A 26,133-nucleotide genomic window follows, 5' to 3' on the forward strand; every position below is an offset into this window, starting at 1 on the left:
TGAGCCAGGGGGAGGATTCGCACCCACGAGAACGCCCCTCAATAAATGTGTGAAACAGCTTGCTCAACACTGCTCAAACTTTGCAGTGTTGAAGTGCATAAGTCCCGCCTCCCGGCTACCCGCAATCTTAACTTTTTTAGGGGGGGGGGGATTTGCTGACACACCCGCAAAGTGTTCGACCAATTGCAAGAGTGGGTGTGCTGACTGTTCCCAGCAGACTGGGCTGCTCGGGAGGGGGGCCTTTAAGCGACAAGATTCAAAACAACGTTTTTGAAAGATGCTGAAATTGGATTTGCAGAATTGAGCAGTGAGAATAATAAGGGGTGTTTTTAACATACAGGCTTGTAACCCTATTCTAGGTGCTCCAAATGCAATTATTAACCCTAAAAAAAGCATGATATAAGATCTTTGAATAAGTTCCTCAAGAGGATTTGAATAGATTTTTTCTGACCTGGTACTTACAGATCATTGATTTATTTAATATTCAAATTGAGCAGGTGAGACCATTAGACGTTAAAATCTCAGTACATTCAGGGTTGCATTAGATAATAAGAATCATCTCTAAACAGCTTTATATAAAACCATGATCCAAGACACTATAGGCTGTACAATAAATTGAGGCTGATGCCTAGGCTTTGACCCACCATTTTTTTGTTCTACCATCAGTGTTTTTGTGAGCAAGAGTGGAGAGTATTTAATTACTGAACAATTAAATTTGATAACGTGCTGCAACTCTTCAGCAGATCTAACTCATGTTTTAACCATAGCTTGGTCCATAAAATAAACATGACAAACCACCAGTACACAGTCTGACAGGTTGTCTCAAAAAACACATGACTCTGCCCCAAGCGCAAAGATTCGACACACACCAAAATAAAAAAATAGTTAAACTATAAAAAGGGAAGGGGATCTCAGCCCAGCCAGAGAGAGTCTGCTTCGATGAGCTCCAAGTAGAGCTGGTTCAAGTCTATCAAAAATTAGGAGCATCCAGGTTAGATCCGGACTTCCATGTTGGCTCAATACCTCCAGAACTCTGAGGTGAGGTATCCTTTAGGAGGGCTGATCTGACGGCTTCGCAAGGACCCCTGGAGAACAAACGAGAACATCATGCATATTAGATATCAAAACATAACCAAACATTAAAAGACACAAATTCAACCAAACAACTCAGATGCTACATCCAACATAACAGAGAAAGTCCAGCATTCTATCCAAATGTCTGACCCACTGCTAGAGGTCTAAATCCGTTGAGCCAAAACCACTGAACCTAGATCAGTACTCACCTCAAGGAACTGCTTAAGTCTCATGACGGAACCCATCTGACCAGCGCTGGTGATCACCTGGATCCTGAGGAACACACCCAACCAGAACGTTAGAGAACCGCCGAGAGGCTGAGGTTCCTCCTCAGTGGAAGTCCATTTTATTTGACTGGGTGGTGGCAGTGTGGGCAGGTGCCAAGTCCTGCAGGATAATGAATTCAGCATCTCCATAAAGCGTCAGCAGAAGGAAGCATGAAATGCTCCAAAACATCCTGGTGACGGCTGCGTTGACTTTGGACTTGATAAAACACAATCAACGCCCATGTCATCACCAGAAGATGACATGGCACCCCAAATCATCACTGACTTCACACTGGACTTCAAGCAGCTTGGAATCTGTCCCTCTCTATTCTTCCTTCAGAAACTTGGACCTTGATTTCCAAAGGAAATGAGCGACAGACCAGTTCTCTTAGCCTAGGTAAGACGCTTCTGACGTTGTCGCTGGTTCGATACAATGAATTCGGTGACAGTTGTACTAGCCCATGTCCTGGATCCGTCTGTGTGCAGATGCTCTTGATGCATTGCCTCCTGCCTCAGTCCACTCCTTGTGAAGCTCCCACACATTTTTAATGGCCTTTGCTTAACAATCCTCTAAGGGCAGCAGCTATTGTTGCTTGTGCAACCTTTTCAATCACATTTTTCCTTCCACTCAACTCTCAAGTTTCTTTAGCGATGACCTTTTGAGGCTTAGCCTGCTTGTGGAGGGTATCAATGATGTTCCTCTGCACAACTGTCAGCAGTCTTCCCCGTGATTGTGAAGCATATTAACCAGACTGAGAGACCATTAAAATGCTCAGGAAACCTTTGAAGGTATTTTGCGGTAGTAAGCTGATTAGTGTGTGACACCTTGAGTGGAACTATAATATGGAACTTTTTCAAAATATTCACATTTTCTGAGATACTGAATTCTGGGATTTCATGAGCTGCAAACCATAATTATCAAGAAAATACGGTAACTTTTCCACAATATTATAATTTATTGAGATGCACGCATGCGGGGAAGGTTGAATTGTTATGTGTATATATACGCGTGTGTGTGCGTGTGCGTGTGCGTGTGTGTGCGCGCCTGTACCTGGGGAAGTACTCCTCATGGATGAACATGAGGAGTTTCCAGAACTGACCCTGGTACTGCTTCATCAGGGCGTGACCACAAACCTGTGAACACAGCAAAACACCTTGATGCAAAACAACATCCATTCCAACAACACACCTGTACATCAGAGATGGAAATTAACTTTTTTGCCCACTAGCCACTGTGGCAGGTAATCTACCAGCCACTATTTATTATATTTTAGTAACAATAGATAAGAAAAGGCTATTGGTTAAGCAATACAAGTAGAGGCATGTACTTGAACTTTATACCCTGAACTTTTAAACCTTGCAAACGTGCAAAAACATAATTTTATATTTATGTGGCATAGGCCAATGCTGTGGTAAAGTGTGTAAAGTATGACCAAGTGTTTCTTTCTGTTCAATAGTCTAGATATAACTATCAATCCCCTGTAGGAGAAATTTGTTAATGTTTGTCCCCATAAAACAATAATGGTAAAAAAATAAATACAAAACACGACGGTAACTGAGTAAGTCAAACCGTCCAATCTGAAGGCTCTACTTAACCACTCCCCCTACTCACTTCCACCAATGCAAAGCGAACAGAACCGAGTAGGGGAGGGCGTAGCCTAACTAGTTTGTGAACGACCCAGAGAAACGCAACGCAAATTCAATGTGAACATGTATGAGGTTTTAATAAAATCCTGGACGATTTTGAAATTCCGCAAAACATTTTTTAAAAGTGTCTCAAAAAGAGGGCATGTCCGGGCAAAAGAGGACGTCTGGTTACCCTATGTACGAGAAACACATTTGATTCCTAACTGTAGCACTTTTAAATAGCGGCCCAAGTTGTTGGGCGCTATCCTGGTAATTTCTCTGCGTGAGAAATACGAAGTGTGGCGTGTGAGCGTGTGCATGGGTTGAATTCAAGCCCCCAGGAACAGTGCATACTTACGCAATCCACCAGTGCTCAGCAGCCAAGCCTGGTATTGCAGCTGTTTTAAAGCGGGCTGTGGACGGGTCCCTCGATTCATAGAGCCCAGAAGTAGATATCTCCGTTCACTCCAATACAAGTGGGGAACAAGAATGTGTCTCCGCAAAAAATGACTGGATATCAATCAAAGGTTCATAATTATCTTTATTCCATACTTAAAAAAATTAAGTTTTCTCTTTTCAAAACGCCACCTCAAGCGTTTTCTTAGCCGTTTTATGTTATTATTTTTTCCTGGAGGAGGAGGGGTGGGTAGCTGAAAGGAGTCGTAGTGAAACAAATGTTGTTTTGCACCCAGGCCAGCCCCCTATATAATTATCGGACCGTGCGCACAGCGTCATTCAAGGCCGGGGTTACGGTCGTAACCTTAAGTTCTCTTTCAAGCAATCGTGAGGTATCTCACATATGGGATATGTTTACTCTCGTATTGCCAGACAGGCCAACCTCAACGATATGTGACCATTCCAATCATGACAGAGCATCCTGCGCTCCCTATGAGTTCACATTCAAAACAGCATGAGCCAAGCGAGGCGCAGTAACGTCAAGTCTGTAAAACCTCATGAACGTAGTGGGTGAAGCCCAAGAAGCGGATTCACAGACCTCCTGCAACGAAACCCCTTTAAACAAGGCCCACGACGTGGAAACGCCCCTTGTTGAATGCGCATGCAAACCAACAGGCACCTCCAGCCCTTTTGCTGAATGAGACAAAGTTATAGCCTCAACAACCCAGTGTGATAAACGCTGCTTTGTGATAGGCTTACCCTTGTGAGGGCCAGACCATGAGACGAACAGTTGATCCGCTTTCCTAAACGATAGAGTCCTTGGCTTGACACATAAGCTCTCAGAGCGCGCACAGAACACAACGTACGTAGCCTCCGTTGTACCGCAGAGGTGAACGGCGGAGGGTAGAAAGCATTAAACTCCATGGAAAGGCACGAGTAGGACGTGTCCATGACCTTAGGAATATACACCGGGTTCGGCCGCAGCAAAATAACGTAGAGTCCCCAGAGCCAAACTGCATACATGACGAATGCACCGACAAAGCGTGTAGATCATCAACTCGTTTTGCTGAGACGCACACCCGTCCAAGCTTTCTATCCTTCGTGTTAGGAGGGGGAGAAGTTTGGAGACTGGCAAGTTGTATCAAAGACACGCCACTTAGCCTCATAAGGCGCCGAAGGCGCCCTTGCGCTTTGGATGGTCATTATAACATTCTGTGGCAGGCCACATGACGTTAGATTCATCCTTTCACGGGCCAAGCCCAGAGAGCCAGACGTTCTGGGTGGGGATGAAAAATGTCCCCCCGAGCCTGGGATAACAGATCCCTGCGCAGCGGGAGTCGCAGCGGCTGTGAATAAAGCATTTGCGTTATCTCCGCCAACCAATGTTTCTGAGGCCAATTCGGCGCTACCAGAATAGCAATTAGACCCTCGTTCCTCACTCTGTCTAATGTGGGGGTTATCAGAGCCAACGGGGGAAATGCGTAAAGGAGTGTGCGTGGCCACGGGTGCGCCAATGTGTCCACCCCGAGCGGAGCCTCTGGATCATTCAGAGAGAAGAACAGGGGACATTGTGTGTTCTCTCTGGAGGCAAACAGGTCTACTGACGGGCACCCGTAGCAGGTCCGAATCAGTTCCATCACCTCCTGGTGAAGTCTCCACTCTCCATAACAAGGGTGCCCTCGTGAGAGTAAATCTGCGCCGTGGTTCATCACTCCAGGCACATGCGTTGCCCTGAGTGAGAGTAGATTGGCGCTGCTCCCGAGGATCAGTTTGTGTGCCAGCCTGTGTAGTTGAGGGGAGGGCAAACCTCCCTGCTTGTTGATGTAGGCCACTACCATTGTATTGTCTGTCCTTACCAGAACATCAGCGCCTGTTACATACGGCACAACATTTCTCAGCGCCAGGAACACTGCCATAACTTCGAGAACATTAATGTGAACAGAGTGCAGTTCCGATCTCCATTGGCCGTTCACCCATCGCCCTTCGTGGGTGGCACCCCACCCCCATAGAGACGGGTCGGTGGTAACCACCTTCCTCGCACATATCATGCCAAGTTGCACGCCCTGTGTAAGGAAATACGGATGCTTCCACTGGCGAAGCGCCAGCGCGCAGTCTACTGGAACAAATATGCGGCGGTGTGCATGAACTCGTGGGTCCAGACCGAGTCTCGACACCCAACGTTGAAAACCCCTCATATACAGCCTGCCAAGGGCAACGCCATTCTGTGATTAATGTGACATAATTCCCCCTGCGAAATAAAGTGAGACATGCATGCATCGACTTCACTCTGTCCGGAGTTAGTCAAGCCCTCATTGTGACTGAGTCCAGAGACAGCCCGATGAAAGTTATTGACTGAGAAGGGGTCAGTACACTCTTCTTCAAGTTGAACCTGAACCCCAGCGATGAAGTGTGCCATTGTGTGTTCCGTATGAACAACTGCATCCTGTGCTGAACTCGCAGCCAGGAGGAAGTCGTCTATAAAGGTTGCCAGACTAATCCCTTTCGTACTGAGTGGACCTAACGCTTCTGTGCATTTCACAAAGACTCACGGGCTTAGTGACAGGCCGAAAGGAAGAACCGAAAACTCGTAAATCACCCCTTGAAAGGCAAATCTGAGATACTTTCTGTGCCGGGGGTAGATTTGGATATGCTAATATACGTCGGCCAGGTCCAGGGTGGTGAACCAATCGCCTGGACGTACGAACCTCAGCAGTGCTGAATGTGTCAACATCCGAAATCTGTATCGTCTGAGATGCGTATTCAACTCTCTTAGATCCAATATGATCTCATGCCCCCTCCCTTTTTCTTTATTAATGAAATATCTTGAGTAGAACCCACTCATTGCTTGAGCTGGTGGAACCACTTGAATCACACGTTTCTCCAGTAGAGACTTTATCTCTGCTGCAAGAAAGTGAGCCGCTTCCCCCACTGCCAGCGAGCCTATTATTCTCGAGAAACTTGGAGGGGAATGCATAAACTGGATTCTGTACCCTTTCCCTATGGTCTTCAGAATCCAGCCAGTGCTGCATTCGCTGTGCGAGTGAGCCCACTGCCGGCGCCAGTGCCACAGGTGGAGCAAAGCCGCCCCCTTGTGGCAGGGAGCGTTGCTTCCCCGTTTATAGCCTGCCCCGACAAAGATCTTATATGGCTTATTTTTTGTCTTTTTTTCAAAAGCAGTGCCCTCGGCCCTAGTGCGGGTGGATGCACTAGGGGGTACAATTTTAATGCTGTAAACATGTTTGTGCTTTCGACAGTGGAGGGGTTCTGTAACTGTAAACCGTCCGAGTCGCAACGGCAGACTCTTCGGACATACCCCTTTGCTGTGGGAGAGGAGCGTGCGTCTGGCAGACACGTTTTCCCTCTCCCGGCAGCGAGCTAGGTGGAATGCTTAGGCCTCTTGCCCGGGCGTGGGCGAAGTGGCTTGCCTCCATGTTGATCCACTGGTGCAGCTGGTTTGTTGGCCCACGCAGCCCCAGCCTCAGTCTTAGGTTGAGCTGGAGGTCTGGGGTGCGAACCGGGACGTCTCGGAATCCTGTAGTTCGGCGGAGGCCGCGCCACCGCCTGTGCAAAGGATGGCCGGGAAGTCGGAGCGGGAGGAGGCTGCGTCTTCCTGGGCATGCAGGTCTGCAGAGCCTCACCCTCCCGTTTCTTTTCCTCACAGCGGCGTTGCATGGTGGTCATAGCGGGCCGAACAAGCCCTTTGGATCCACCACTACGTCGAGGAGCTGGACTTTCTCTCGGTGAGAGAGGCTGGATAAATTGAGCCAACGTGCTCTCTCCTGCGCCACCATGGTGCCCATAAACCTTCCCGAAGCCTGCACGGCGCACCGGTGAAGACGGAGGCATAGGTCGGTCACGACACACATCTCGTCCCAGAGTTTGCGGTCTATGTCTCCCGATCCTGACATCTCGTCCTGTAGCTTAGCCTGATACGCCATCAACATGGACGATGCATTGAGGGCTCGCACACGAAGAGCCACAGACTTGTATGCCTTGTCAGTCATAGAAGACTAGAAACCGTCCGTCTTCGATGGGAAGCTCGGTGCGGACGATGTGGATAGGGCTTTCTGACCCGGGTGGAGATGTTGAGCGACCATCGGCTCCACAAGTGGCAGCTTGAACAGTCCTCTTTCTTCCATGTCTACGCATTTCAGCGTGGCTCCCCCCTGGATCGGGCTCTTAGATGAGAACGGCTGCGACCAGGTGCGGGTAGCCTCTTCCAGACACCCGGGGAATAAGGGGAGAAGTTGTCTCTCCGCGTTTTCACCCGGGGTAAACGCTTGCCTTCGTACCGGGAACCGGTCTTTTCGGGCGGAGCGTTGGGCCATGGGATTTCCAGCTTGGTGGCAGCGCGCTTGCACACATCATGCAGGCTCGTGCCGATAGTCGGGGAACCGTCGTCATCGCCTCGCACCCTCTGTGCTTAGGTCGCGCGGGGTTCTTCGCAATCCAGCCTTTTCGACCGGTTGGAACGGGTCAGCGCCGTCCTCTTCAAACAGGACTGCGTCGTCCGAGTCAAGCTCATCGTGGGCATCACAGCCTTCCAGGCATTCGGACTCGGTCATCGCCCTTAGGTCCCCTTGCTCCATCCTTTCACCCCAGTGTTTGCGCCCGTTGTGGCTACTTGGGTATGGCCGCTAGGAATGGGGGCCTCCGACAGCAACGGCTCTTCTTCTGTCAGGCTAATATGGCGAGCTAGCCGACGCCGGAGACTTTTCATTGGGAGTCGTGCGCAGTGGTCGCAGGTACCCATAAGAGCTAGTGCTTCTCGGGCATGTCTCAGCCCGAGGCACTCATTGCAGATGAGGTGGGTATCTCTCTCAGATATATGGTTCCCGCAAACACACACCCGTCCAAGCTTTCTATCTTTCGTGTTAGGAGGGGGAGAAGTTTGGAGACTGGCAAGTTGTATTATTTTATTGAAGCTTTGCAGCCGATTCGGTTTAGCTTCCCAGCTAAACGTGCAGCTTTCCAGCTACAGATTGAGTTAGCTTTGCAGCTAAATGTTCCCGGTGACTAATGTTTGGATACAAGCTAGTCACTGTAGAAGCGAGTAACCACTGTTTGGAAACAGGCTGGTTAAAGATAGTTGTTTGGTGACAAGCCTCTCTGTCGACAACCGCTTAGTAGGCACTAGCGCCCGGCGAGCGAGTGGTAAGCTCACTCTGTGGACAGTAGCATAGAACCTTGGCACTTAGCAGTATCGTCGATCTTTACTTCTGAGCGAGACGAGGTAATTGAATGACGTTGTACGCACGGTCAGATAATTATATAAGGGGCTGGCCTGGGTGCGTCAGACGTGGCCAGCCAATCATGGCTGGCGTAGTGATAAAGTGCTTCTGAGGGATACGTGGAGAGGCGTACCCATATGTGAGATACCTCACAATTGCTTGAAAGAGAACGGGTGCATTACGGTGTCATATTTATAATATTGTTAATAGCCTAATAAACGTTTCAGTAGCGTTAGTATTTAATTTTTCATTTGCTTGTTTAGCTGTGTATTGCAGTTAACAATGTTGGTGTATTACAATTATTTATGTGGGTAGGCTACTCCAACCTCATTGCTGATCGATATGTTACCATTTATTTGTATATAAATTATTGATTGCATTTTTTGTATATAGTTGGATGGAATCTGTTTCTTAAGCAATAACATTGAACTGTATTTTCGCCTTAGGCCTACATAGATTTACTATGTTGTTGGTGTTACATGTTAAATGGAGCAATCTTTCATACTTATGAAGTTAACTTATACTTCCATGCAGGGTTCGAGTTATGATTCCATTTTTGTGGGGGTCTCTTGAAGTTGTTGACCGAGGAGGGGGAGGGGGGGGAACCGTACCTTGCGCTGGTTTGTTGACGGGGGGGGTGCTAAAAAACAAGAATATTTCTGCATCTGGTACATCATGAACTAGGGCGTGACTAGGCTCCCATGATGCGGAAGCATATCTCTCCTTGATGTTGCCCTGCGCCATTGAGCAGTTTACATAGGAATGAATGGGCGCCATTTTGGAATCCGGTGTCCATTCTATAATATGTCCATGGGGCAAGCCCCAGGAATCTCCCACTTCCGGCTTCCATGAAAGCGAACCAAACTAATTCACACAAAAGCGTTCATGCAAATCTAGCATTAAAGGTTATTCAAGGAAGTTCTCTCCAAGCACGCTGAAAGTAGTTTGCTAGTAGTAGCGCTTTAATTTGCAGTGTCAGAGAATTCTGAGAAATCTGAATGCTGACACTGCAAATTATTGTGCGCCACAGCACTTCCATAACTATGCCCATGTTCCTGACTGCTATATACAAAACCATTTATAGCGCATCAGCTGGGTAGTGATAGTCGCCCTAAATGCAGCTATAATGCGGGCTCTGATTCTGAATGAATGCCGCTGCTGAACTGTGTGAATAAATAAAGGGAACTGAAATCTAAAGAAGACACGTGGTTTTGATGTACCGGTGAATTCCAGCTGAAAGTGGAACATTGCTGCCATCATGGGAAATTAATGTAGCCTAGGCCTATTGTAAGTAGCTTTCAATTCCTTGTTCTTTTGTTGAACATATCCATTTGGTATGTCCTGTAGAAACCTATATGCTGGAAACCGATACGCCCTCTCAACCACAAAATGTTTGAGTCACTTCTATGGAAGTAAACCTGTGCCATCGGATTTTGAAAATAAAAAGCCATTGAACTCTAAGCACTGAATATTTATGCATTGAAATAACGTATCTGGATTTGAATTTATTTTTCAATATTTAAAATTCAAAATCAAATATTCAACGTTAAAAAATTCAACGTGGGGACGTTGATTACGTTGAAATTCAAATCCAGATACGTTATTTCAATGCATAAATATTCAGTGCTTAGAATTCAATGGCTTTTTATTTTCAAAATCCGATGGCACAGATTTACTTCCATACACTTCTCCTTCGTCATGCTTACTGATCATACCTCTCTCTCGTTGGTTACACAAATCTTACCATGGACACTCAAGAACCCCTCCCAAATTTCAGCCAGCCAGACAATTCACGTCACAGTCACGTCTGTTAATTTATGAATGGAATTCTGAACGTGTCCCGCCTCCGAAATAGCCTGGCTATAGCCATGCTGCCTTGCGCGCGATTTCATTTCGCGTTGCGAGGCAGCCTGGATTCCATGGATCCGATTTTCGCCCGAGATGGGGAACCATTCACAGAACGGGGAGGGACGGCAAGACGATGACGACGTCTATGCGACACACCCATCGTCTTCTTCCGAATTGCGTGTGTCTCACCCCGAATGCGTGAGACTTGAGAACCCCGTTACCGGTATATTATCCCGGATGTTGACAGTCGCAGTTCAGCAAAAGAGGCGTAGAGGAAGAAGGGGGCCGGATGTTGACAGTAATGGTTGTAGAACTGCAGCGCCATATGACGAATGTATTAAATATGCAAATTTGATCGGACCTGACTGGAAAGTATAACCCGACACAGTGGCGGGTGAAGTGACACAATTCACCCGCCACCATACAAATCCACCAGCAAATGGCGTGTGGCGGGTGGCGGGTGTTAATTTCCATCCCTGCTGTACACACTTGAACATACCCACCAAAGAATACAACACGACTACCAGGTGGTTTGCATCAGGGTTCAGGCCAAATCCCAAGTCTTTGTACTGAAGGTTTGCAGAGATCCACGTCGCTACTCAGTGACCCTACATGCCACTTTTGGCGGCCGATGACCTGAGCGTATGCGGTCCTCCCAGAGCTTAACTCCCATGAGCAGATTCAGTCTTGCGTATTCATATCCTGAGAGCCGATATACCGTCCTTTTGTGTCCACCTAAACCTGATGTGGCAGTATAAATGCCGGCAGCTCTGGAACAATCCATGACCGTGGTCATGAATAGTATGATGGAAAACATGCCATTACACATGTGGTACGTAGAAATTAAGAGGTCAGTAGTAGGCAGAGGTTAAGAAAATTCCAGATAATAACCCAGTCGTCCAGATTATAACCGATATAATCCACACCTTCAGATTATAACGATATTATAATCCAAACCTCCAGATTATAACGCAGTCCTCCAGATTATAACCGATATTATAATCCACACCACCAGATTATAACCGATATTATAATCCAAACCTCAAGATTATAACGCAGCCCTCTAGATTATAATCCAAATCTCCAGATTATAACGCAGTCATCCAGATTATAACCCATATTTAGAATCCAGGCCTCCAGATATAATGCAGTCCTCCAGATATAACCCAGTCCTCCAGATTATAACCTAGTCCTCCAGATTATAACCAATATTATAATCCAAACCTCCAGATTATAACCCAGCTCTCAACATTATAATTCCGTATTATAAACCTGGCCTCAAAATTAAAATCTAGTATTACTGACCTCCAGGAAGTCGAAGAGCAGCGTTGCTGTGACGTCTGCCAGAGGCTCCATATTGAGCATCTGGGCCAGCCAGCGCCAGCCATGGTTCAGCCCGTGAGGACCCGGCTGGAAAACAAAACACCAGTCAGATCCCTGCTTCTACTGCTAGAACCTCCATTATAATAATAGTTCGAACCCCGCTTCTACTGCTAGAACCTGTTATTATACTGTCAGAACCCTGCTTCTACTGCTAGAACCCCCGTTATATTCATAGTTACAACCCTGGTTCTACAGTTAGAACCTCCACTATAATAAAACTGTCAGAACCCTGCTTCTACTGCTAGAACCTCCATTATGATAATGCTGTCAGAACCCTGCTTCTACTGCTAGAACCTCCATTAAAGTAATGCTGTCAGAAACCTGGTTATACTCCTAGAACCTCCATTATAATAATGCTGTCAGAATACTACAACACAGCTGAGTAACAGTTATGGTGATAATAAAGAGGGTCAGCACAACTACAAGAACCCTGGTACTAACAGGATGGCCTGGTTCTACTGCTACTGACCTGGTACTAACAGGATGGCCTGGTTCTACTGCTACTGACCTGGTACTAACAGGATGGCCTGGTTCTACTGCTACTGACCTGGTACTAACAGGATGGCCTGGTTCTACTGCTACTGACCTGGTACTAAAAGGATAGCCCTGGTTCTACTGATACTGACCTGGTACTAACAGTGGGGACCTGGTTCTACTGCTACTGACCTGGTACTAACAGTGGGGACCTGGTTATACTGCTGTAACCCTGGTACTAACAGGAACACTGGTTCTACTGCTAGCACAGCCGTGGTTCAGCCTACCCCAGGTTTGGCGCCGTAGGGCCACCTCAGCTGGATGATGGCGGCGTAGAGGCGGATCATCCCCGACATCCTCTTCAGGAAGCTGTCCTGACCCTCGACCCCAGAGTCATCCACCCGGTAGCCCAGGATCCTATTTAAAATAACATTCATATTAACAATACCATAACATTACTATTAACAAAGGACCCTGGTAATTAAGTAGCATAATACTGCATTTTAGCATACTGTACCAAACCATAATGTACCAGAACAATATTAACATGACCATTTATATACTGGATATTAAGAAAGAACTATCACCCATATACAGTAGTATCTGGGTATGGTACAAGGTAGCCAGCAGCAGTGCTGATGTGTGTGTGGTGCACTATGTTGATGTGTGTTGCTGGATGCATGACCCTAGAAGGGCTCTGGTGCATTTTTCAACATTAATGGTCCCATACAATGGTGTGTAGATATAACACGAAAACCAATAGCATGCTAGCACACTATGTGCGCGAGTATATTTTCGGCATTAATGTTGGCGCACGTTTTCCGTCTGCAATTTGAAGCCCTCCCGTCGTCTGGATTTCATAATACTGTTGCTTCTGTCCTACCAAATGAAAAAGCCAACTGAGCCCACTGTTTCAGATCCAGAACACTGATCTAAAAAAATGTGTTTTTGGCTGAGAGTTTTAGGAAAGAGGGGGGCGTGTTATCACCCAGGTTACGACAACTTTATGATACTTATTTAGCACCGTCGTGGTGTAACCCTAGGTAATAATCGATATTGTATATGAAATGCGCCACACACCGTAGTGTTATACTATATATGTCCGTAAGCCTTGGCCTCGGATACGGGAATTAAATGCATCTCTGTTCAGACGGAGCTTCAACCTCCACACACTTTGGTGTTATACTATAAGTGTCCGAAGAACGAACGGTAATCTGACGTCACGAAAAGAACGCCCGCAGCAGATTGAAACCTTCATAGAGTTTTGGGGGGAAAATGGCAAGAACGTAGGATTTTATCCCTTTTTTTTTTTCTAGGTGCATCTCAATGATTTACAATATTGTGGAAAAGTTTATTAATTTAAATAATTCAATAATCCCTTGTGGAGGCTGTCAATGACTATCTTCTGAACAACTGTCAAGTCAGCAGCCTTCCCTATGATGATGGTTTAGTCTACTGAACCAGAATGAGAACCATAAGAATTACTATTTTGAGGTAATTAGCTGATAAGAGTGTGACACCTTGAGTCTACGATATTGAACTTTTTCACAATATTCTAATTTACTGAATATTGGATTTCATGATCTGTAATCCATATTCATGCAGATTAATGCAAATAAAGTCTGGAAATATTACACTTTGGTGTAATGAATCTATAAAATATATGAGGTTCACTTTTTATGTACATTTTCCACTATAGTCAAATGTATTGAAACCTGTATGTTGATAATTCCAAAAAACAGCTTTAAGGGTTCCAATAGTCGGAGTGATCACAGTTGCTACCAATCCAGCGGCGGCACTGCTTCACAGCTGGCTGCATGGAGGGGAAACCCTATAGATAGTACTGTTATAGTAGTAGAAGTATCACTGTACCTCTGGTACTCTTCTAGGGAGGTGCCCTCTGTCATGGGCGGGTAGTGAGGGACGGAGTAGGGGCACTTCCTGTGGAGGTGGGCCAGGATGAGTTCCCCCACCTGGGGGTGTCTCTCCCACACCCCCGAGGCCACCACGGCGATGGGGAAGGCGGCCTCGTGGTGGGATGCCACCTCCTCCTCCCCTTGTTTCTACCCGGAGGGAGAAGGAGCACAAAGCAGTATAGGAAACACAGGATTAACTTAAGTTTATACTGAAATACCAACTCCGCTACACCTACATGTAATTGTTGCATACAGGGAATAGGTTAACCTAGCACTTGTTAGTGCTTTGCACTTGGTTCTAGGAACATCCTTACTGTACCGGCAGTGATAACGTATTTAATGTAAGTCGCTTTGGATAAAAGTGTCTGCTAAATTCCTTAAAAGTAAATCGACATGCTATGGCATTCGAGAGTAACCTCTGAATGAGGCAATTGGAAATGGTAGTTCTGAAACACACTCACATCCATGGCTTAAAGGACCCATGGCATGCTACTTCATGGATGCTTTTATATAGGTGTTAGTGGGCCCCTAATACAGTACTTGAAGATGTTCAAGAAATTCTGCCGTGGTGCAGAATTACAGCCACTAGGAGCCAGTCCCATAATGAGCTTTCCAAAAACGTGCCTTTTTTTAGAGGCGGGTCAAGGTGGAGGGTGGGGGTGTGGTCCTGAGCAGCTTGTGGCCACCGTATCTGTATCATTTACAGTTTCCTATCGCAATGGCTCGGATTTAATCATCTGGAGGCGCACACAGCTTTTGGCCGTGTTCTGTAAATACTCAAGAACGCTCCGGGTGCTCCGGCAGGAGTCCTGGAGCTCTATATCTAAATAATATAATAAAAAGATATCTAAATATTATAATATATATTATCACACCCAAAAGCTGTGTGCGCCGGTGGATGATATTATGAATCTCAAACGATTGCGTCGGGTTCTCTGACGTCTCTGGTTCTTCCACGTCAATCCGGAGTACAGACTGAGGGAGGAGAAAGGGATTGTTGCCGTTTGCGGACTCCCGGTACTTCCACAACGAGACACGAAGTGGGGGTTATCTCTGCTCTGGTGCTGCCATGGAAGACAAAGGGATTGTTTCCCGCGATTGTTGACTGGGATTGTCTCTCGCGCCTGAGCCCAGCTACCGGGCCCGGTGGCGCTCGCACGCCGCCCGGTGGCGCTCACATGTGGCGCTCGCACGGCCGTAGCTCATTGTCTCATTGGCGGGCCAAATTCTCTGGGTGGGCAAGGCAGAGAAAGGGGAGGTAACCTGGCTCCTTATGAGCCAAACTCGAAATCGGAGCGTCTGAGCTTTCATTTTTCAAAGGCGGAGCAGAATACCTAGTGCTTGTTTTATACCTAACGTTATTTCCAGCCACTGGGGGACCATAAGCAGGCTAGGGGAACTAATTTTAATGTTAGAAAACCTCATAAAGTGACATTTTCATGCCATTGGACCTTTAAACAGGACTTAACAGGACGTCATCCCGTTCCCACCTGAAACTTCTCGGCCAATTTGTAACAGACGAACGCCAGCCCCTTTGCATGCTGGGAGGTGGAGACGGACCTCCCGCCGGTCACCACTGTCCGTCCCGACAGCAGCTTGTCCAGTTTGTCCAGGACCTCTCGGAGCTGGGAGCCAGAGACACTGGAGATCTGGCTGACGGGAGTGGTGGCGGCTTTCTGGAGCTCCATCCTCAGCCTCTTGGTCTAGGTAGAGAACTCGGTTACCACACAGCTACTACACAACGACAGGAGACCTCTGTTGACAACTAAACCCATCCTGAACTTACAGTTACGCACGTACAGCATGCATTGCAATTATCTTTTCATTTTTTGTGATTTTGCGTGATTATTAACTTTTTTACATCACCCTATGAGTATAACCAGAGCAATAATCTAGAGAGCTATGGGTCGACCTGACTGTGCAAGTATTGTGGAAGCAACTAATCACGATGCCCACATTCCAGTTTCTTTCCCCAAGCCCGAGTTGACAGGTCACTGGCATGTGAGTAAAGAGAAGCCTGGTCTGTGATTGGTCAGCCAGTCTCACCTGGGTGTCCGTGGCGGTGTTGAGCGACTGTAGGGAAGAAAGGGTCTGGGAGGCGGCGTCCTGGAGCTCTCGGTACCATTGCAACGTAGCATCTTCAGCACTGTTCTGCAGTCCTGCTCACCAAAACACACACAGAGGAAACCCTAAGAACGAGGGCGAGACACTGGAGTCTAGGCTGCTATCCTTGGGATTGGGTTGAAGATTTTAGAACACACGCGCACACACACACACGCAGAAAATGTTGTACTTTTTAAAGCTAAACCCATCAATCTGCTGCACTTTGAGGGTTAAATTAAAAGGCAAGAGGAAAATCCATATTTGTGTCGTAACTGATGTAAATAGTTGACGCAATGCCCTTTATTCGTTATGTGGCTGATGTAAAATTACCTTTATTCGCCTTACTTTCACTGGAAATGCACACATTTAAGTGTAAAAATTTGTAAAAAGAAAAATATTTTATTTTTACAGTAGTTTAAACTGTATTATATACAGTCCATGTTAAGTCAGTTAAACCTGAATCATATACAGTCTATGTTAAGTCTGTTTATTATGTATTATTTACAGTCTACGTCAAGTCAGTTTAACCTTTATTATATGCAGTCCATGTTAAGTCTGTTTATTCTGTATTATAGTCTTTGTTAAGTAAGTATAACCTGTATTACATAGTCTACATGCACTCACTCACCTTTTTTCTTCGCCTTCTCTTTAGCAGACTGTGCAGCTTTCTTCTGCTCCTCCACTTTCACCTTGAGCTCCACCTGCTTCCTCCTCTCCTCCACCTCTTCCTCATCCATCCTCTTCCTCTCCTGGGCCTTGGTCGCCGCCTCCTGCCTCTCTCTGATCAACGCTCGCATCACCTGCAGAGCCCGCTCTGCTACCGCCATGTCCTCCACGCTGGGGAACGCCCCCTAAACAAAGCCACACCCCCAGGAGTTAGCCACGCCCCTACACACAGCCACACCCCCAGGAGTTAGCCACGCCCCTACACACAGCCACACCCCCAGGAGTTAGCCACGTTTGAATTCTCTCTGAACCGGAGGGGGGCCAGACGTAAATGCCAGAGCAAATAAGACATGAGCCTGCACATCCACCTGGTTCAAAGGCTAGATCTCTAATTTGAGTGTGAGTGCACCCTTAGGCTTCCGGTTAACCCTTCAGATCTTTACTTGATATCCATTCTGCTGTTCCAATAGTCAAATGACAAGAAGCTCAGTGGTTCACCGTATCAACTTGGGGGGCCGAGGATGGGTAACGTTACCATTTTATCGGTGCTTTTACTCTTATCGATACTGCTTATTCATCCGGTACTTTAACGGTACACTTATCGGTTCTTTTTGACGGAACGTGATCGATTTTACTCAGAAAATGTATGATAAAATATGATGAATCATCATTCATTAAACTATCCAGCATTATATACAATTAAGAAACATCCAAGAACATTTTGCTGATAAAGGACAGTTTAATAACAATAAATATGTTATTCCTTTGTTTCAGATCGAAGAGATTGAACACAAAAAAGGTTTTCTCAACAGTATTTTTACTGCACGGTATTAATCATTTGAAAGCATTCCAAATTTAATTCATGTACGCAAATAGCAAAAACAATCAGCGGGGTAATGGTTACTTCAAATCAATAACCGTTGTTCGTATTATTCATTTAAATCCTGCATAATAGAAGTGGAGTTGGTGAGATATAATGTGCAAGATGACGTTTAGGTAGAAAGAATAAATAAATATATCTACTTAATTTCTCGAGCACCGAGAGCCGAACCAATAATGTCTGAGCTTATATAGGACTATATGAATGCAGCCCATATGTCAGGGACCAGATCCGGCGATGACCTCACCTCTGCGGTCGTCCGCACCACCTCGGACACCTGGGAGCACAGCTGGTTTCCGCGGGTTATGTAGACAGTGATGTCATCGGGGGCCGGGCCGGCCTCCAGCAGCTGGTTGAGTTGGAGGATCTCCTCCTGGATGGAGTTGAGGTTCCTCAGCCTATCCCGTCCATCCTCCAGCCGCTGACGTTCTAGCCCCGCCTCCCGCACACGCTGCTGCTCCGCCTCTCGCAGGCGCAGGTTCAGAATCTGAGGTTCAAGATCAACTTTATTGGATTGATCTACTCTATTGATCATTTATTCCACCAGTAACATACAGCGCCCTCCATAATTATTGGCACCCCTGGTTAAGATGTGTTTAAAAGCCTCAAAATAAATTCTATTTTTATTGCAGAAGCATACTCTCACACTGAAAATTGTAGAAAAATGTAACCTTCAACTCAAGTGAATTTTAACTGAAAAAAAAAAAATCCCAGACTAAGAAATAATTATTCTTCATAAAATCACCTGTTCACAATTTTTGGCACCCCTAACAATTCCTAGGAAACAAATGTAACTAAAGTATTTCTGTCATTTCTTTACAAAGTTGATCAGATTATGTAGGAACATTTAATTAGTAATTCATAACTCCCTGTTTCCCTGGGGTATAATTATGACATGCCACAGAGGCCATTTCTCTTCAACATGGGAAAGACAAAGGAACACACCGTTCAAGTAAGGCAGATGTGTGTCGACATTCACAAATCAGGCAATGACTACAAGAAAATAGCCACTCGCCTATACCTGCCCATATCTACTGTCAGAGGAATCGTCAAGAAGTTTAAAACAACTGAACAGTGGTAAACAAGCCTGGACGAGAGCGCAAGTTCATGTTGCCACCACGCACAGTGAGGAGGATGGTAATAGAAATAAAAAAATCTCCAAAGCTCACAGAATTGCAAGGAATGGTAGCATCTTGGGGTCACAAAGTCTCCAAAACAACCATCAGGCGCTCTCTACATGCCAACAGGCTGTTTGGGAGGCATGCACGGAAAAAACCTTTTCTCACTCAAAATCATAAAACGCAAACGCCTGGAGTTCGCTAAGCGGTACATGACCTTCAACTGGGACCGTGTGCTTTGGTCAGATGAGACAAAGATAGAGCTTTTTGGCAACAAACACTCTAAGTGGGTCTGGCGGAACACAAAAGATGAGCATGCAGAAAAGCAGTACTTCACCACTGTGAAGTACGGGGGAGGATCGGTGATGCTGTGGGGCTGTTTCTCTTCCAAAGGCCCTGGGAACCTTGTTAGGGTGCATGGCATCATGAACGCGTTGAAATACCAGGACATTTTAAATCAGAATCTGGTGGCCTCTTCCCGAAAGCTGAAGATGGGTCATCACTGGGTCTTTCAGCAAGATAATGACCCTAAACATACGGCCAAATCTACCCAGAAATGGTTCACCAGACACAGAATCAAGCTCCTCCTCCTCCTCCTTGGTCATCTCAGTCCCCAGACCTCAACCCCATTGAAAACCTGTGGGTTGAGCTGAAGGGGAGAGTGCAGAAGAGAGGACCCAGGTCGCTGGATGATTTAGAGAGATTGTGCAAAGAGGAATGGTCAAAGATCCCTCTTTCTGTTTTCTCCCATCTTGTGAAACATTATAGGAGAAGATTAGGTGCTGTTTTGTTGGCAAAGGGGGGTTGTACAAAGTATTAACATCAGGGGTGCTAATAATTGTGGCACACATGATTTGATGTTAAATAATTATTTCTTAATGTGGGATACTGAATAAATGCACTTGAATTAAAGGCTGGATTACACACTTTCTTTCATTGTGGTCCCATATTATTTAGAAAAAAAATGAATTTATTAGAAGCTAAAGAACACATCTTAACCAGGGGGGGCAATAATTATGGAGGGCGCTGTAAATATTTGGCCTGTTATGCCCTTTGAGACTATAATGGTGATGAAGGGCTATACAAATCAATTTGAATTGAATTAACAGTAAAAAATAATAAAAAGAAGATAAACCGGCCCATTCTCCGTACAACAGTCCATTCTTCCGTTCAAATGGTAAAATGCTTGACAAGAAGGTCAGTGGTTCACCATATCAACTTGGGGAACGAGGACTAAGGATGGGTATCGTTACAATTTTAACAGTACTACTACTTATCGATACTGCTCATTATTCCGGTACGCTTATCGGTTCTTTCTGTTGTTAATTTGACCCGAGGGTCGTAGATTTTCCCAGTGGATGAAAGGTGTACTTGCACTCAGGGCCGGCTCTGGACAACAGGAGCCCTAGGCTCAATTTTCTTTGGGGGGCTCCGATGGAGTGAATATAGTGCCAATATTACTTACATGCATCTAAAAATCCACATATGTAAATCATTTTTGAGACGTGACGACATCGATTATGCATTTGTAAGTTAAGAATTTGTGAACAGCAAATCACCACAAATGTGTGAACTAGTGGTGGGCATAGATTCATTTTTTTAATCTAGATTAATTTTGGAATTAATCTAGATTAAAATGGCAAACGGCAAAAAATCCTTTAGTTTACCTTGACAACTGTCAATTATACTTGGCAACGGAAGTTGTGAAGTGCCCATGCAAGTGAACGGAGCATAAACAAAAATAATTGACAGCTGAACGTTGGGAAGGCCCATGCAAGTGAATGGAGCAGTCTACAAGCATTGAGAAGAGCCGTGTAATAATCCATAATAATGAAAGGTTTAGAAGTTAAATATTTGAAAGTTGTAGAATAAATTAATATAATTTATATTGGAGTTAATTTGCTAGACATGTACTTACAATGTTTAGTCAGTTAATCATTTACATATTTATGTTACACAATTATGACAATTTACATGTTTACATATTTAACACAGTAAGGATATTCTGTTGAATCTGCCTCCGATTCCCTCACGTTTACCTCAGTCTAAATTCTAGCTTCTGATTGGTTAGTTCAGTCACGTGATGGGTCCGAACAAGGAAGTGTTTGAAAATAGATTAACTGCGATATTTTTTTTATCGCGCGATAAAAGTTTCGCGTTAACGCAGCCGTTAACGCCGATAACGGCCCACCCCTAGTGTGAACACATATCCACAAAGCGTGAAACCGTTGTCGCATTCGTCGATCTCATCTTGTGGCTACAGACTGCTGCTGAGAAATCTTTTGTTACTCATTTTCCACAACTGCAGAGAAGAAAATCCACAAATGTATCCACCAATCAGAACACAGGTATCTTATTGGTGGTTTAGTGTGTGTTTACAAGAGGAACTTGAAATGCTATCAAATACCTTGTGAGGATTTTAGTTCCTTTGAAGCTCTTACATTTAAGCTTGGTGGTCCCAGCCCTATTGTATTTGCAATAATTTATCGCCCACCAAAACCAGCTGGCTACTTTTTAGCAGAATTCTCTGACTTTCTTTCCACTCTTATTATGAAATATGACGGAAATATTCTTTCTGGTGATTTTAATTTTCATGTTGATGACTACTAATGTTTATGCTACTGATTTTATAAACAATGTTACATCTTTAAATTGTATTCAGTATGTGTGTGGGCCAACGCATAACCAAGGCCATACACTGGACCTTGTTTTTACCCTGGGTGTAGAAATATCCACTGTCAACTGCCTGGAGATGACTCAAAATTCGATATTTGATGCCTATCAATCTGGGTTCCGGGTAAATCACAGCACAGAAACTGCTCTGGAGTTGTAAATGACCTTAGAATTGTGACTGACAATCATAAAATGTTGATTATTTTTCTCCTTGATCCAAGTGCTGCCTTTGATACAGTTGATCATGCTATACTACTTCAACGTCTTCAGCATTTAGTCTCCAAGGTACAGCTCTTGCTTGGATCTCATCCTATTTAAATGGGAGATCTTTTTCTGTTTCTATTAAAAGCCTCTCTTCTGATGTAATGCCCATTTCATATGGGGTACCTCAGGGGTCTATTCTTGGTCCTTTACTTTTTAACTTGTACATGTTACCACTTGGGTCTATCAATCGGCAACACAACATCTCTTATCACTCATATGCTGATGATATCCAACTTTACATATCTATCTCCTCCGATGACCCCAGTCCGGTGAATGACCTCACTAAATGAATGACCTCACTAAAAAATTGGATGGCCCAATTTTTTTTTAATGATGCCAAGACAGAGATTCTGGTTGTAGGTCCTAATGCCCTGAGACATCACTTTCACCCAATCCTAAACTCCCTCTTGGTAAAACCGTTTAAGGATGTTAAAAATGTAGGAGTGACTCTTGATGCCAATCTTAATTTTCAAAAACATATATCTAACATTACAAAGAAGGCCTTTTACCACCTTAGAAATATTTCTAGTTTTTTGCCTCCTGCCAAGTTTGTGGCCTCTCTTTACAGGATTCTGAAAAAATAATTTATCTCCAGTCGTTTATTGTATTGTAACGCACTCTATACTGGTATAACAAAACAGATGTTAAACAAACTTCAACTTATCCAAAATGCAGCTGCTAGAATACTCACTAGAATATCTAAATTTAATCATACCATCCCTATTCTTAAATCACTTCACTGAATTGAGTTCAAAATGCTCCTTCTTGTCTTTAAATCATTGAACGGCCTCGCCCCACAATTCTGGAAAGTAACAACATTTTTGAGAGGTTTCAATCTTGCTTCCGAAAAAACATAGCACTGAAACAGCACTGCTGAAAGTTACCAACGACCTTTTAAGAATAGCTGATGAGGGATTGTGCTCTGTCCTGATACTCTTGGACCTTAGTGCGGCTTTTGATACTATTGATCACTGCATACTGTTAGACAGGCTGAAGCAGTGGGTGGGGTTATCCCCAACCTAAAGCTATGTCTGGGCAGCAGTTGAATGCTGCGTCTGAGAGAAGTTCAGCATTCCAGACACTTGTAGTTAAACACCACTGTGTGATGATTTAAAGCTACGTCTGAGCAGCGATTTATATAATACCTGCAAAATCTTCTTTCACAGAGCGATTGCAGCATAACCTTGCACCACAGAGAACCATGCTGGAGCCTATACCAGTGTGTTTGTTTTTAGACAACAATTGAAGACAAGCCTTTATCTAGCAAGTTTCCACAATGATCCCTTGTCACATGGTCATACCTTCATCCTGTGTCTGTGCTCCTCTTTCAGTTTCTCCTGTCGCCCAATACTCTCCTTCGTCCTGAGAAAGAGCGAAAGAAAGAGGACTGACTTTCCAAACCTTAACGTCTCCTCGCTGAATGGCTGCATAGTGTAGTTATAATATGTAAAGTATGCTAAAGGGTCTTCCTTCTGATAGTTTCAATGTGGATGTGATAGTATATAGTGCATTAGAATTACTCTCTGTCCATCAGGTCTCTGATGCTCTGGGAGTCCTTCCTCTGCTTCAGCTCCATGAGCTCCTCGAAGCGTTTCAGCTGCTCAGACTCTCTGTTAGCCATCGCCATCACCAGCTGCTCCTGTCTCTCCTGCCGCAGACTCAGCTCCTTCTACACACGCATACACAATGTCATCAGTGTGGCTGTGGTGTGTAGCATGTAATATGTAATGTGCACAATGTAGCATGTAGCTTTCAGTGTGCAGCGTGTAGTACATAGTGTGCAGAATGTAACATGTGTAGTTCTAGAGTGTAGTATGTAGTGTGCAGAATGTAATTATGTATGTAGTGTGTATCGTATAGTATGTTTGTGTGTAGTGTGCAGAATGTAGTATGTAGCCTGTGTAGTTGTAGTATGTAGTGTGTAGCATGTTATGCGCATAATGTAGCATTTAGTATGTGGCGTGTGTAGATATAGGGTTCAGTATGTAGCGTATAGCATGAAGTGTTGCCGTTGAAATGTATCAAAACAACATTGGCACAAATTATTAGTCTGGCTATTGCCAGACCAAGCTCAATCGTATATTGCACGTTGGTCTGGGGAAGCTGCTGTCATTTTCTTCAGCACAAGAGGCGTGTTCAACTGACTCTCCATAGGCGCCAAGGGGAAAAGCCAGCTCGGTGATTGGCTCTCGCAAAAACGTATCGGAACCAGAAAGAAATGTATTGCTCTTCTCCAGGACCTTGTGCAGGGCGAACTCAAATCGCCGGCAGAATGGGCGGGGCTACGCAGTCTAGCAAATTATCTAGTTATTTACTCTATTACTAGTGTAATGGTATGTAGTGTAGCTTATACTACGTAGTGTGTAGCACTTGTTATGTGCGATAGTATGTAAAGCAGCATGTAGAATGTAATAGTAGGTAGTGTCTAGTATGAGGTGTACAGCCTTTAGAGTGTAGCATGAAGGGTGCAGCCTGTAGTGTGTGGGAGTGGCCGACCTTGGCCTTGGCGCGGTGCTTTTCCTCACACAGCCGGATGCAACCGGCGGTCTGCGTTGCCCTGGGAGACAGCAGCGACATGCTGGGGGGAGGGGAGGGACTGGGCGAGGGCGGTTCAACTTCCTGAACATCAGGAACCAGCTATGGGGGGTGAGCCATCATAGCAGGTTACATCAGGAGAGAAATATTGATGTACCAGTATGAATATATAAAATATATATACAGATATATATATAGAAAAATAACAAAGTCCCTGTGAACAGCCTTTTGATTATCAGGTGCTGGTGATGTGAAGTCAACAATGGTATATCAAGTCAAAGAAATGTAAAATCACTGCAGAGTGGTATAAGCTGATTTATTTTGTGAACGCCGCATTTCGCTGTTGCTTCGTCAGGTTCACTCTTCAAGAGGAAGAGTGAACCTGACGAAACAACAGCGAAACAGTAGCGGGGGGGGGGGGGGGGGGCATCAGGTGAATGCAAGTGAGGGAGAAGCTTACCTCTTCACCTTCACTCTTTTCTGATGGCGCCCCAATCTCACTCACTGAGGGAGATTGGATATGAATGTTGTTGGGAGCAGAGGAGGAAGGACAGTTTTGGGAGACCGTCTCACTTTGGCGTGACTGACAGCTGGCGTCTCCGAGGCGTTTCCTGGGGCTTAGCTTTGTAATGATGTGACCAGACAGAGGAGACAAACTGGGGCCCTCAGTACAACCGGATAGGATGTCCTGCAGTAGCACAGCGACAGATGAATATGAAGTTAAACACTGGCTGGATAAACAAGATAGTTTGGTTCATCCCTTTCCTTAAAAAACAGTTCCATATCTGTGTTAGAGAGATTTCCTTCTTCATGTTTGTGATAGTAGCGAGCATTGCTCAAGCATTGCTCAATCAGTATTATTGTCTTCAACAATAATACTGTAGAGTATACTGGTTTATAAAGGAAACCGACTTGAGGCGATTATGTTTTGCTTAGCAATTCCGTAGTGTCTCTCTCTCCCGAATCTATACGGAAGTATAGCATTAAATCACATTGTATGCTAAGATTTATATAACAATACCAACCCGTTCTGTAATAACCATCTACTGCTGATAACACTTCTAATTAATAATGTTGAAGACAACATAATATTACTTTATGAACTCACCTCGCCCCTCTCCACCCAGTCCGCTTGATACTTTAGTTGGCCTTTTGAGGAATTATTTAGAGCTTCTATGGTTTCCCATCGTAAGCTTGCAAAAGCCATGACACGGCGCTTATCAAAGCTTGAATAATTGATGTTAATAAAACCTTTAAAAGCCTTTTACCGCCTTTTAATCCCCTTGTTTTTTCCAAAACCTACAGGGCAGACTGTAAAATAAGAATTGAATATGGGTCCGACGGTAAATACTGTTCGTCAGGAAACATGAGCATGCACATTGGTTCCGGTGTTCAATGCCTTTCATGTACACTTCTGATGGAATATAAATGCGTCTCCGTTCACAGATCGTTCTCTGTAAATGAAAGACATTTTCGATCTGTATGAAATGTTTAGTTTAGTTTATTTATTGGCCACGAGTTCAAGGTCATAACCAAAGGACCCTGATGCATGCATCATTGTCATGGACAGCAAAATAAAGTCACTAAAGGTGGCAAAGGCCTGAGAGTGATGGCACATATGGCAGAGTCAGCACAAACAAATACACCTTGACTATAAAACCCATACTACATACTCTTTGC

General features: G+C 44.9%; 1 protein-coding gene across 1 annotated transcript; it reads right to left on the reverse strand.

Annotated features, from left to right (window-relative positions):
* Positions 1-438: 438 nt before the first annotated feature.
* On the reverse strand, positions 439-25,826 carry gle1 (GLE1 RNA export mediator). Its single transcript, XM_060065761.1, has 15 exons — positions 25,562-25,826; positions 24,914-25,141; positions 24,415-24,555; positions 23,439-23,587; positions 23,220-23,280; positions 18,111-18,350; positions 16,946-17,168; positions 16,261-16,373; positions 15,705-15,917; positions 14,171-14,361; positions 12,586-12,715; positions 11,747-11,851; positions 2,392-2,474; positions 1,284-1,347; positions 439-1,085 (listed from the first exon to the last, which is right to left on the reverse strand). Exons 1-15 carry the CDS (start codon positions 25,658-25,660, stop codon positions 1,017-1,019), a joined length of 2,109 nt encoding a protein of 702 aa, XP_059921744.1. The 5' UTR covers positions 25,661-25,826; the 3' UTR covers positions 439-1,016.
* Positions 25,827-26,133: the final 307 nt, after the last annotated feature.

The sequence above is a fragment of the Gadus macrocephalus genome, chromosome 11 (genome assembly GCF_031168955.1).
Source record: "Gadus macrocephalus chromosome 11, ASM3116895v1".
Taxonomy (NCBI): domain Eukaryota; kingdom Metazoa; phylum Chordata; class Actinopteri; order Gadiformes; family Gadidae; genus Gadus; species Gadus macrocephalus.